At 34.6% G+C, this 12,450-nt stretch overlaps 7 protein-coding genes across 7 annotated transcripts; 3 read left to right on the top strand and 4 right to left on the bottom strand.

The window, feature by feature from the left end:
• Positions 1–28: 28 nt before the first annotated feature.
• Positions 29–1,094, bottom strand: BX664DRAFT_323084 (GPI biosynthesis protein Pig-F). The gene is made up of 5 exons (XM_051543609.1): positions 846–1,094; positions 669–757; positions 478–597; positions 277–385; positions 29–225 (listed from the first exon to the last, which is right to left on the bottom strand). The coding sequence occupies exons 1-5, from the start codon at positions 1,038–1,040 to the stop codon at positions 112–114; spliced, it is 627 nt and encodes a 208-aa protein (XP_051405758.1). The 5' UTR covers positions 1,041–1,094; the 3' UTR covers positions 29–111.
• Positions 1,095–1,240: 146 nt separating this feature from the next.
• Positions 1,241–2,163, top strand: BX664DRAFT_290775 (proteasome maturation factor UMP1-domain-containing protein). The gene is made up of 5 exons (XM_051541908.1): positions 1,241–1,272; positions 1,405–1,560; positions 1,621–1,722; positions 1,806–1,899; positions 1,994–2,163. Exons 1-5 carry the CDS (start codon positions 1,270–1,272, stop codon positions 2,062–2,064), a joined length of 426 nt encoding a protein of 141 aa, XP_051405757.1. The 5' UTR covers positions 1,241–1,269; the 3' UTR covers positions 2,065–2,163.
• Positions 2,164–2,283: 120 nt separating this feature from the next.
• BX664DRAFT_290772 (carbamoyl-phosphate synthase L chain, ATP binding domain-containing protein) lies at positions 2,284–5,005 on the bottom strand. The gene is made up of 7 exons (XM_051541907.1): positions 4,875–5,005; positions 4,538–4,781; positions 4,282–4,466; positions 4,103–4,205; positions 2,891–4,010; positions 2,665–2,817; positions 2,284–2,581 (listed from the first exon to the last, which is right to left on the bottom strand). The coding sequence occupies exons 1-7, from the start codon at positions 4,997–4,999 to the stop codon at positions 2,361–2,363; spliced, it is 2,151 nt and encodes a 716-aa protein (XP_051405756.1). The 5' UTR covers positions 5,000–5,005; the 3' UTR covers positions 2,284–2,360.
• A 170-nt stretch (positions 5,006–5,175) lies between these two features.
• On the bottom strand, positions 5,176–6,824 carry BX664DRAFT_323079 (SGS domain-containing protein). The gene is made up of 8 exons (XM_051543608.1): positions 6,683–6,824; positions 6,487–6,612; positions 6,299–6,426; positions 6,114–6,186; positions 5,963–6,059; positions 5,698–5,887; positions 5,355–5,620; positions 5,176–5,284 (listed from the first exon to the last, which is right to left on the bottom strand). The coding sequence occupies exons 1-8, from the start codon at positions 6,808–6,810 to the stop codon at positions 5,279–5,281; spliced, it is 1,014 nt and encodes a 337-aa protein (XP_051405755.1). The 5' UTR covers positions 6,811–6,824; the 3' UTR covers positions 5,176–5,278.
• Positions 6,825–7,038: 214 nt separating this feature from the next.
• BX664DRAFT_236213 (glycosyl transferase family protein) lies at positions 7,039–7,848 on the top strand (the record flags this gene model as incomplete). Its single annotated transcript, XM_051540181.1, has 2 exons — positions 7,039–7,457; positions 7,542–7,848. Coding segments are annotated over 2 exons (726 nt in total), but the record flags the coding sequence as incomplete, so codon positions are not given.
• A 347-nt stretch (positions 7,849–8,195) lies between these two features.
• Positions 8,196–9,197, top strand: BX664DRAFT_323077 (methylthioribulose-1-phosphate dehydratase). Its single transcript, XM_051543607.1, has 3 exons — positions 8,196–8,368; positions 8,442–8,814; positions 8,872–9,197. Exons 1-3 carry the CDS (start codon positions 8,220–8,222, stop codon positions 9,046–9,048), a joined length of 699 nt encoding a protein of 232 aa, XP_051405753.1. The 5' UTR covers positions 8,196–8,219; the 3' UTR covers positions 9,049–9,197.
• Positions 9,198–9,228: 31 nt separating this feature from the next.
• BX664DRAFT_382605 (uncharacterized protein) lies at positions 9,229–12,095 on the bottom strand (the record flags this gene model as incomplete). The annotated part of the gene is made up of 3 exons (XM_051549062.1): positions 9,229–9,396; positions 10,168–10,318; positions 10,402–12,095. The coding sequence occupies 3 exons, from the start codon at positions 12,093–12,095 to the stop codon at positions 9,289–9,291; spliced, it is 1,953 nt and encodes a 650-aa protein (XP_051405752.1). The 3' UTR covers positions 9,229–9,288.
• Between the last annotated feature and the right edge of the window lie 355 nt (positions 12,096–12,450).

Raw genomic sequence — 12,450 nt, 5'->3', positions numbered from 1 at the left:
TATATATATTTTATTGAATCATTATAGATAAAGAGTCAAGATTTCTAATACTAAAGGATAAATGTTGAGTAGCACCATCATCAATTTTGAAGTCACTGTTCATAGTTGAATCTATTCAGTTTTCTTTTTGCTAAATAAGAGTTTGAGTGAAGACCAAGCAAATCCAGTCACCACGCCCACAAAATGACCTAGGAAAGTAGACACCACACATGAAATCGGCCATTCCTAATAGAAATATATGAGATCCATACTTATTGCCATTTCCTTTCTGCTTACCTGCCATTCCCTTTCCCAATCCAAAGGTAATACAATAGCACCAATCCATGCTCCTAACAAGGCACAGATGACTTGAGTATAAGAATAAATTTCAATGGTTGTTGTAGGACTAGAAATCAAATCAATATAGATGAATCATTGTTGAATCACACTTTTTAATACAATTATGATATTGATCCCTTTTTTTTTTTTTTTTTTTACCTATGTTGTAAATAGACTTTCATCCAAATAGATCCGGTAGTTGGTGCCAAACATTGAAATGCGGACATCACGGTAACTATAGCAAGAAATGATGCAAATAACGCTGTACTATAAAATTTACTAAAAGAAAAAAAATCATGAATATAAAAAGTCTAACCCTTCTTTTTTTTTTTATTCATTTATTGACTTACTCAAACAAGGAAGCACCAAAAAGAACAATAACACCATGTAGAATAACAGTAGCAATAGCAGTAGATAGTAAGGACTTGAGAATTAATGACTATAGAATAAATAAAATCAGATCGTGTTAAATAATAATGTCGATCATAATACAAAGTTTCAATCGCGTTTCCTATTGAGTTCTTTACCAGGCTAAACTTGTGTTTCAGTGTAAGTGATATAGCAAGTAGGATGATGTGAGCACATAGTAATAATGGTAGTGCAGTGGTTAATGTTGGTATAGGTTCCTGTACAAGATGGGTTGATGGTATACGAAACACACAGGCATAGTTGATAGTCGTTGATAAGAGAGAGATAGTAAATGGTCGAACAATAGATGTCATTTTTAAAACAAAGAATATAAGATCTAAAAACAACCTGAGTAAAAGAAGTAAAAGACAAAGGAATGCCTCCAGGATTTTGTGTTTGTGTGCGGTTTCAAACACAGCAAAAACTGGTTGGCGAAAACGTAAGCGGATTCGCGTTCACTTGTTTTTTTTTCGCCCTTTTTCCTTTTCCTTACCTTTTTTTTTTTTTTTTTCTTATTGTTACTCTTTTTCACAACACATTGTCATGGTAAATCAATCTATTTTATATTTCTTTACAAATTGGATCTTGTGACAATATCAATTTTATCATTGTTATTTTTATTGATTCATTATATACCATTTATCAACAGTTACTAATCTCTTATTTTTTTTTATGTAGTCTTTCCAACTCACTCCTAGTAACCACATCACCAACGTATCTACTCTCGACACAACTCATGCCGATTTTGGATCCCACGATGCTCTTCGTTATGGTACTCGATCCATCAAAACTGAAGTTTTACCCGGTCATCCTCTTGAACAACGATTAGACGAGGTAAAGAGACAATATCAATGTGGAATATTACATTTGAATACTCATCATTCTTTTCAATAGTGGAACGATCATCAATGGGAACTCAAGTTGAATATGGCTCGTCAAGCTTATGGACTTCATGCACCAGTTAAAATGATGATGGAACGAGATATCGTATCAAAGGTATAATAGGTGAACATTATATCGAATGATTTACTAAAAGAAACCAACTATTTTTTTTTTTTTTGGGTGGATATGATTATTAGCGTCAACGTATGCCTGTATTACCTTCATCAAATTTACACTTGGATATTTTGACTGGTAAAGATGAAACCATTGATTTTGAAGACATTTTGAATGGTAAGTTTGGATACGAAAAAAAAAAAAAAAAAAAAAGATGGAGACTGTGTTGTATATCATGATTGACTTTTTTATATACTTTTGTTCTATGTAGATCCTGCGTTATCAACAGATATGCTCGATGTCCATGCTGCTATGGAACATAAACTTCAACTCAAGATCTAATCTTAGGTCGTATATACATATTAGTTTATAGTATTTTATTAAGGGGTAGTTTACAAATTTGATATCAATAAAGTACATCTTTTTTTTTATACAAACAAATTAACAAAAAACATCATCATCATTTTCACCTTCATCCCGAATGATTAGCATAGAAACATTGGAAATCATATATTATCCTGTCATCATCGTCATCAGTGTTCAACAACAATTAATAAGATTGTGATTCAAAAATAAAACAGTATTATTTTATTGTATATATCGTATAATATATAAAAAAAAACGTAGCTACGATCAAACTATTTCTTGATTTCATCTACTTGACATAAAAGTACACGGGCATCGACCAATTGACCTTCTTCCACACGCATGGTGACAACACCTTCATGACGACTGAGTACCTTGATTTCTGTTTTCATGGATTCGATGGAGAGCAAAGGATCATTCTTTCTGACCACGGTGCCGTTAGGAGCCAATATCTTGAGCACACGACAAGGCATAGAGGAGGTATATGGTGTCACTAATATATATAAAAAAGAAAAATGAATGGAGTTGATTTTATATATATATATATATATATATATATATATATATATCGATTACCTCGATCATCTTCTCCAGTAGCAGTAGTACTCTTCAATCGATCTATCTTGAGTAATTCGATTTGATGGCCTTGAATAAAATCATGAACAAAAATGGATTTTTCATTCACATCATGTATTTGTTGAGTAACGTAAAAGTATTGTTGACACCCATCTAATACAAAAAGAAACCAAGTTAATTAAAAAAAAAAAAAAAAAAGAGGTATCTGTTTTTCTTTTCCATTTACCAATGGTTGCACGAAGTAATCCTTTGCCACCAAATACACCTCTTGGGCCAGGTACTTCTTTTCCAAAATCGGCATCATATAAAACGGCATGGAGAGACAATGATTGATCATCATCATCCTTCTTTTCTTCTGTTTCCACCAGTTGTACACTACATTGGAAGGCATGACGATGATCACGATTTTCATTTCCTTGATAGGCATAAGTGATAGAGACTTCTTGTTCACGATTGATGAGATAACGGACCTTTGGATGACGCCAGGGAACATTTCGCCAGTTGGGAGCTACATTACGAAGATGGATTTGTTGATTTTTGCGTATACACCAGTCAAACAAAGTAGCGGCCACTACACTGTTCTGGATAAGAGCTGTTGTCGTCTTGTGGAAAAGTCGATCTTTTTCAACGGCTATAAAGTTAGTATCGAATGTGCCAGAATGGAATCGAGGATTGTTCATGATGCTGATAAGAAACTTTTGATTTGTTGTAACGCCCAAAATAACAGTTCGAGACAAGGCCATCACCATTCGTCGAATAGCTTCTTCACGTGTAGGAGCGTGTACAATCACTTTGGCCACCATAGAATCATAGAAAACAGAGATTTCAGAGCCATCTTCAATACCAGTATCATAGCGGACGCCGGGTAGATCTTTAGCAGCATTGGCAGGAGACCATTTTTGAATGATACCAGTTCGAGGACCAAAATCATTATCAGGATCTTCAGCACAAAGACGTACTTCAATTGCATGACCATGGAAAGAGATTTGATCAAGTATACCAAGTTCTTTCAGGTTGACACCTTGAGCCACCAATAATTGTAATTCTACAAGATCCAATCCAGAGATAGCTTCAGTAATAGGATGTTCTACTTGTAAACGAGTATTGAGTTCCAAAAAGTAAAATCGTTTCGTTTTTTCATCCAAGATAAATTCTGCCGTTCCTGCACCAACATAACCTAGCTTTCGACCCAATTCTACAGCAGCAGTTGTCATTCGTTTTCGTAAATCATCATCTACAGCTGGTGATGGTGTCTCCTCTACCACTTTTTGATGTCGTCTTTGAATGGAGCAATCACGTTCGTTGATATGGTATACATTTCCATACTTGTCCCCAAAGATTTGAATCTAATGTCGATTAAACAAAAAAAAAAAAAAAGAACTATAAGATTGAATATCCGCTCATACCCCATTTTCACATGCCCTATATCAAAACTTACTTCAACATGTCGGATACTTTCAAAGTATTTTTCAATCAATAACTTGTCCGAACCAAAAGAACGTAATGATTCACCCTTGGCTGCTTCGATTTCTTCGCGTAATCTATATTAAAATATATATATATTATATGAGAAAAGAATCTCTTTTTTTTTTTTTTTGTCTTTATTAATATACTTACTTTGAGGTATCATAGACAGCACGCATCCCTTTTCCACCACCACCAGCAGAGGCTTTCAAAAGGACAGGGAATTCAATTTTTTTGGCTTCTTGTTCTAATCGTTCTACACTTTGATCTTCACCATTGTATCCAGGAATCAAAGGTATAGTGGATGCATGATTTTTGATAAACACCTTGGCAGCAATCTATAATAAAAAAAAAATGTGTGAATAATTGATTTTCTTCTTTTTTAGAAAAAAAAAATAATGTATCTTACCTTATCCCCAATAGCGCGAATAGAATCTGGAGAAGGACCAATAAAATGGATACCAGCTTGACCAACACGTTCGGCAAAGTCGGCATTCTCAGATAAGAATCCATAACCAGGATGAAGAGCATCGGCACCCGATCGTTTGGCGACATTGATGAGATTATCACCTACCAAGTATGATTCAGCTGCAATGGATGGTCCAATATGATAAGCTTCATCAGCAAGTTTCACAAAAGGTGCGTTTTCATCACTATAAAACAAAAAAAAAGGAAGGTGAAGGTTTTGTTCCTTGGTGTGAGAAAAGAGTATTATTATTTTTATTTTATTTTATTTTATTTTTTACCTATCAGAATATACAGCCACAGTTGCAATGCCTAACCGTCGACAAGTACGTATGACTCTACAAGCAATCTCACCACGATTTGCAATAAGTACTTTATGAATGGAAGTGTGTGTAGCAGCCACCATTGTAATATGTATAAAAAGTAGAAAAAGAAATGAAAAAAAAGGGGGTGGGGATTGAATTTTCTTTTCTAAAAAAATTGTGTTGCCTTTTTTATTCGAATCAACATGACCAGAGGGAAAAAACTACATCAAGCATGATTTCATCCTTACCCCACATTTCCACCTTTTCAACTACCGCCTATCTTAAAAAAAATTGCAATTGTTTATTTCAAATCAAAATAAAGAAAAATATCTAATACTATGAAGCATAAAAAAAGATTATCAAATAAAAATGAAAAAAAATCAATACTATATATATGAAAGAAAGAATGAGTGAGTAAGCATGATATGAAACTGTTCCTCTAACTCTTTTTTTTACCTTTCTTGCTTCCATTCCTGCAGGAGGTTTGGTTTCAACAGGACCGGCACCTACTTCACTCCAATTTGTTGATAAGCAAGTTCCATTACTTTCTACAAAGCTTTTCATCATGGCTCGTTTGGTATCTTCATCTGCATTCTTGTAAATTTGTTGGAATAAACTGTTCAGTTCATCAGGTCCTTTGTTTTTTTCTTGTTCTTGATCAATATCCTTCACTAATTTATTCCAATCTTTGGCTTGTCGAGTCGTCTTTGTTGAAGTCGCCACTAAAAAAAAAAAAAAAAAAAAAAAAAAGGTAAGGATGAATATATATTGATATCTCTGATCTGTATGGAGAACTTACTTGTGCGACCTTGATCATCTTCACTTTCTAAAGCACCCCAAAGTATACCAGCTTGCTTCTTTTTCAACTTTATTTCTATTTTTGTTGATAAGACTTTATAGGATGATTCTTTAGGTAAGATTTCATGAGATAATGGATCCAATTCTAGGGAATAATCAGCGCCAGTAGGTAACTTGATGGTCAATGACAGCTATCATCATCATCATTAAAAAAAAAAAACTATTAATTCCAATTGTTTCTTTTCCTTCATAGCATCAATACTTACTGAAGTATCAAAAAAGTTCAAATCTACGGTACCTGGTTTGACATTTTTCATAAATACTTCCACTGTAACAAAATCTTCATTCTGGAACCATTCATGTCTATCGAAATAAAAATGATAAGGTTGATATCGTATTTATTTATTTTATTTTTACCTGACGCGAGCTTGCATGGGCGTGGTTGGTGGATTAGGGGTAATTTTTGATTCAGTAATAGTTGTAGATTCCACTATCAAGAGCAAAATCGATGAGTAACAAATGAAAACAAACAAAAAAAAAAAAAAAAAAAAAAAAAAAAAAAAAAAAAAAAAAAAACTATTGTCCATTATTTGTCATTTTACCTTTTGGTATCTTTTCACCATTCTTTCGTAACCACGTTGCCAATGTTTTTTCATTTGGATTCAGTTCCTTAGAGTTTTCAAAGTGGAGCTGAGCTTCGGCATATTTTCCCAAGTGATGTAAAGTGATTCTAACGTCAAAAGAAAAGAAAAATGTCAATAACACGTCTAAACCTGTCTTAACTTCTTACCCATTTTGTAAATGAGCGCGTGCCAACAATGTCCTTGCTCCTTGCGATTCTTCCAATATCTTCAGAGCTGTAGCAGCATCGTTTGCGGCATCCTGATATCTCTTAAGCTTTTGATAGACAACACATCTAAACAAAAAAAAAAAAAAAATTGAGTTTGTTATAGTCCCCTTTTTTACTTTTTTTTTTTTTTTTTTACCTTTTCAGAATAAATTCGGGATTTCTAGGTTCGATCTGAATAGCTTGACTGAACATATCAAGAGCTTCGTCATAGTCGTCGTCAAAGAAAGCATCATTGGCTTTAGCATAAAAATCAGTACCTGACATAATTTGAAATAGAAAAGTATGAGGGAAAAGGAAAGAAACAGACAGAAACCGCTGGAAACAAAAAAAGTTGAAATAATAGGTATCGGAGAAGTAAAAAATTCACCTTTTTTTTTTTTGTTGTAAAACCCATCAATGCGAAAATCCAAAGAAAAGGAAAAAAAGTACGCATAAACGATTTCATATTTTTTCTTTTTTCTTTATTGAGTTGATCAATAGATGATGATATGTGCTTGGATTACTACACTTATTGGTGATGATGGTTATGTAAAAGGAGTTATCACGTTACAATATAGCCTTCAACATGTCTTACATAGTATGTATCCTTTACTTGTTCTATATACTTCGACTACTCCACCCCAGGTTGTTCATCTTTTACAATCCATTGGTTGTCGTATGAAGAAAGTAGACAATATTCAACCTCCTGAGCCTGTACAGTACTCTCAAGAACGATTTCGAAATACTTGGACAAAATTGGCAGCTTGGGATCAAGATGATTATGATCGTTTAGTATTGATAGATGCAGATATGCTTCCAATACGAAACATGGATGATATCATGACGTTACCTTTTCCTCAAGATGACTGGATTGCTGCTTCTCCTGCTTGTACATGTAATCCTCAGAAAATAACCAATTATCCCCACGACTGGTAAGTTAAAATAAAAAATCATCATCATCATCATCATCATCATCATCATCATCATCATCATGTCCTCTTTTTTTTATGTTTTAGGATTCCTGAAAAATGTGCGTATACTTATACGTCCAAAGATGATACATCTTTTCAAACGACTTTTTTTCAACGATCAAGCCTTCATTACTTCAACAGTGGATTGGTTGTGTTAAAACCTCGACATGCCATTTTTGAAACCATGATCAAACGATTAGAAGTAGAACCGGAGATCCGACATTATATATTCCCAGATCAAGATCTTTTGAATCATCAATTCCGTGATCATTGGACCGTCCTGCCTTATACATTCAATGCACTTAAACCAATGGTGATTAGTCATCCATCATTGTGGGATCTTCATCGTATTCACAACATACATTATATCTTATCAAAACCATGGGATGTGGATTGGTCCAATAAAACCCTCGAACATCACGCCTATTACCCTTTGTATCGCTTATGGAGAGATACGTACCACGATGCACTGACACATTATAACATCGCATGGCCTGATTGATTTCCTATACAATACATTAGTTTAGTGACCTTATTCATAGATCGATGACCAAAAAAGGATAAAAGATTTCCATGCATTGGGATCAATGTGCCAATTGGCTGGATTTTGACTGTTTCTTTTTTTTTAAAAAAAGAAAAAAAAAATAAAAGTGTCGGGCTTGTTTTCTTTTTTTCTGCACCTTTTTTCGTTTCCTTTATCTTTTCTTTTTTTTTTTTAACGTCATGGCCAGCTCTAAAGTCGATGACGCTGAAGCTCTCTGCCGTTCAGAAGATCCTTATCATCCTTCCAATCTTATTCCTGAACTTTGCCGTTTATTTTATTCACTTGGATGGGTAACTGGGACTGGAGGAGGGATCAGTATTCGCAAAGGGTACAGGCTTTTTCTTTTTCTTTTTTTTTTTTTTTTGAAAAAAGGTAACTTATTTTTTTTTTTTTTTTAACAGGGATCACGTTTATATTGCTCCATCAGGTGTTCAAAAAGAACGTATGCAACCTCATGATCTATTCGTTCTTACACTTCAAGACCGCGTATTACTTCGTCAACCTCCTGTCCTGAAACCATCAGCATGCACACCTCTTTTCTACAATGCCTACACCATGCGTGCAGCCGGTGCTTGTATTCATACCCATTCCCAACATGCTGTGATGGCTACTTTGGTTTTCCCTGGCGACACATTTGTCATCTCTCACCAAGAAATGATCAAGGGTATTCGACGAGGATCCACAAAAACGAACCTCCGCTATTTTGATAAGTTGGTAGTGCCTATTGTAGAAAATACCCCTGAAGAAGAAGATTTGACTGAACGAATGGCCTTGGTAAGCATTTATCCATAAGAATCATTATCTATATCAACTCTTTTTTTTTTTTGGTAGGCTATGGAAAAATATCCTGAAACAAATGCTGTACTTGTTCGACGTCATGGTGTATATGTATGGGGTGAATCTTGGGAAAAGGCAAAGACTATGACTGAATGTTATGACTATCTATTTGAAATCGCTGTCAAGATGAAATCCATTGGTTTGGACACCTGTTTGGATGAATCTCAATAGTTAATAATAGTGGTAGTAATAGTTTGATTTAGTATAATTTGTAGTTTATATTTCGTTTGATTGAGATAATAATAAAAAAATAAAAAAAAAGATGATGATTTTTATTGATATTGATTTGAACAAATTGCTTTCAAGATTTCAAAAAAAAAAAAAAAAAAAAAAAAAGAGTAAGAGGAAAGTAAACAACGAACAGATCATAGTGAAAAAAAAAAATACTAAATCAACAACTAAACGAGATAATCACAATAGTATTAGATGCATAGAGCCTGATAAACGATATGCCGTCCTATTGCCTTCTTGCAACTTGATGAGAGTGAGGGTTGAATGGACTTCCATGGTCTTTCCTTCCTATTATATGTATATAAAACAAAATCGTAGTGAGTAAAACATCTTCCCTAGTCTTCCTTTTTTTTTTTTTTTGTCCCACTCTTACTTGTAAATCATGCCGTTTTGTTTCACAAGGCGGTTGACCGAAATCAATGAATGATTATTGTCGAGATATTTTTAAAAAAAAAATGCAGAATATCAGAGAGGTTGAGCTTATTTGTTGTTGTTTTTGTTGTTGTTGTAGTGCTGTGGTGAGTGAGACCTTTAGATCGCGCCAGATGAACTGTCGAGCTGCTGCTGAATCAATCATAGGAAAAAGAGAATGTCATTCCAAAAGTTACTTGTTCACCGAATGGTAAATCATATCAACACTTCAATAACAAGAGACCGGATAGCAGAGGTCATGTGAAGAGAGAGAGAAAAAAAGTAAGAGTAGAAAGAAAAGATTTTTTTAAAAAAAAAAAGTTGAAAAGGCAATTTGAAGACTTGAGTAATTTTTGAGTCCGCTCCAATACCTAGATTAAAGAGCACCTTCTAATCATTTGGTAAGAGATAAAAAAAAAAAAAAAAGGATGATTTTTATTTTTTAAGATAAAAAGAAATGGAAGTAACTAAGTAGGAGAGAAAATATGCTAAAACAAGGACTAGAAGAAAGTATAAGAGAGAAGGGAGAGTATGTAACTAGATATAGATAATATGTATGCAAAAGGAATAAGAATAGTAACTAGTAAAGGATAGTCATATAAGACGCCGATGGTTGATTGTAAGATTGTTCACGGATTGACAACTGACCAAGAGTCCAACACTGATATCATGACCTTCGCCGTCAGTATAGTCTGGAGGTTCACCAGTTTGAGAGTAGGATGATTTTCGTTTGAGTTGACCAGCCTTTCTTCTTGCGATGGAATGCGACACGGAAACCAATTTCACTTTGTGCGAGAGGCTATAATAAAAAAAAAAAAAAAAAAAAAAAGGTGAAAAACAGGGATATGTTCAAGTTTCGTATCATTTCCACAAACAACTTACGGTGACCGAATACTCCATAATTGATGAGAATCATTATCACTTTGATACAAGCAGAGGTAATCAAAAGACAGTTTCGGAAGAGTAGTAGCAGTAGGTTGGAAATAGAGACCATGTAGAGAGAGACTAATAGACCGATCTATGGAAACAGGAGAATTTGGAGCACTTGCTGGAAAAGTGGGGAAAAGCCAATAGATCATAGTTGAGGTACGATCATTTTCGTCAAAGTTCAAATCGGTAATAAAGCAATGGTTGATAGTCATTCGCCGGATGTTTGTGAGACCATGATCTTCCAATATCAATAAAGAAGTAGGGATATCTGAAGAAGCAAGGACGAGTTCTTTCAAAGGATGCTGAATTTGATTGTTTGTCACACTAGAGTCGCCGCTGATAGTAATACATACATGAATGAGGTGTAGTCGAGTAAGTAGTGGGCACCATTGGAGTATTAAGCTGATTGGTAATTTGGCATTAGTTCCATGTCGAAATAGATGACAAGGTTGTGCAATAGTCAAATCGGTCAAATGAGTACATAGTAAGAAACCTTCACCAATAGAGAGATCATCCAACGTCCAAGTGATAAACAGAGTTTGAATGGTCTTTCGCAAATACCAAATGATTGCTTCGAATAGAACATCATCCATAATGTCAGTAGTGCTGCTGAATCGTGCTGAAGTGAGACCGATCGTAGGTGCTGTAGTCGAAGATGTCGTCGTCGTGGTAATCAATTGTTGATTATTGTCGTTGTGACTGGAAAAGTCGTTCGCATGGAATAAAGTAAGATACAGATCATTATCAAATACCAAATTGATAAATTCCAAATGATTTAGTGTGGACATATGTTGTTGAGCAAACAGCTGATAACTTGGGAGTTGATTCGTGTGCCTGCTGTAGTAGCGAGAAGTTGTGGTGGTGCATTCACAAATCAAGGAGGTGAGACCTTCGTATTTTTTGGCAAAATACCATAACCAATCGTGATGATAGTCCCAGCCTACATTAAAGTGGAGTTCCAGAGATCGAAGAGTATGTATACGTTGTACAGTGGTGATGTTTCGTCGAGAGGTAAACATAGCACAACCTGAGAGTGAAAGGTGTTCAAGCTGGGGAGAATTATTGTGGAGTCCATCGAGTTCGAGCATTGAAAAACCATTACACATATCGCTGAGAGTAAGACGGGTAAGATGGCGTGTAAAAGGGAAGATGATACGAGGCATGAGGTGAGAATGTCTGGAAGTTCCACCCAAATCCATAGATAACGAGTCCAATTGAGTATAGAATTTCAAGAAGTGATCAAGCATATCGAAAATTGAGGGTGTCACAGAAGGCTGCTGATTATATCCAGTGTACTGTTGAGAAAAGGGTGACCACCATGCAAATCGGTCAAATTCGAGGTGTTTGATATTTTGACAATAAATTTGAATACAATCGATATCGGATAGGGATAATCTGGTAGATAAAAACTTCAAAGATTCGATCCGAGGGGCATAAGACTGAGCATTCCATTTGTCCTCTTCCAATAGAGTGAGAAAAGATTCCAACCGTCTATTCGAGGTTAATTTGACTTGATAGAAAAGATTTGGATAGCCACATTCAAAGAAAAACCGATTTACCATACATAGTTCGAAAATGTCATTCGGATTCATGAATGTACACATCAGTTGCAGTAATTCAGAGGGAAGTGAATTAAAGGACGCCATTGTAGTAAAGGATAACGAATGCGAAATTGACGTCAATCAATAAAAGTAAATCAGTAAAAAAAAAAAAAAAAAAAAAAAAAAAAAAAGTAAAAAGAAAAAGAAAGAAAGAGTTGAAAAAGGAACAAGAGACTCATTCATATTTTTTTGGGAGGAATCAAATGTCCGCTCTGTAGCATGAATAAGTCAATCGTTTTACGTACTATGGAATTATTATAAAAGAGGAATATTTTTTTTATTATATTATAAAACAAAAAAGGAAGCGGAACAAAATGGTAATCAAAAGTTTTACGTAGTTGGTTGCATTATGATGAAGGAATAAAAAGGAGAAAATGAATAATATATCCAAAAGAAAGAA

The sequence above is a fragment of the Halteromyces radiatus genome, assembly GCF_025201355.1.
Source record: "Halteromyces radiatus strain CBS 162.75 chromosome Unknown BX664scaffold_1, whole genome shotgun sequence".
In the NCBI taxonomy this organism is placed as follows: domain Eukaryota; kingdom Fungi; phylum Mucoromycota; class Mucoromycetes; order Mucorales; family Cunninghamellaceae; genus Halteromyces; species Halteromyces radiatus.
Note: the sequence above shows the minus strand (reverse complement) of the source record. Positions and strands in the feature narration are given on the sequence as shown.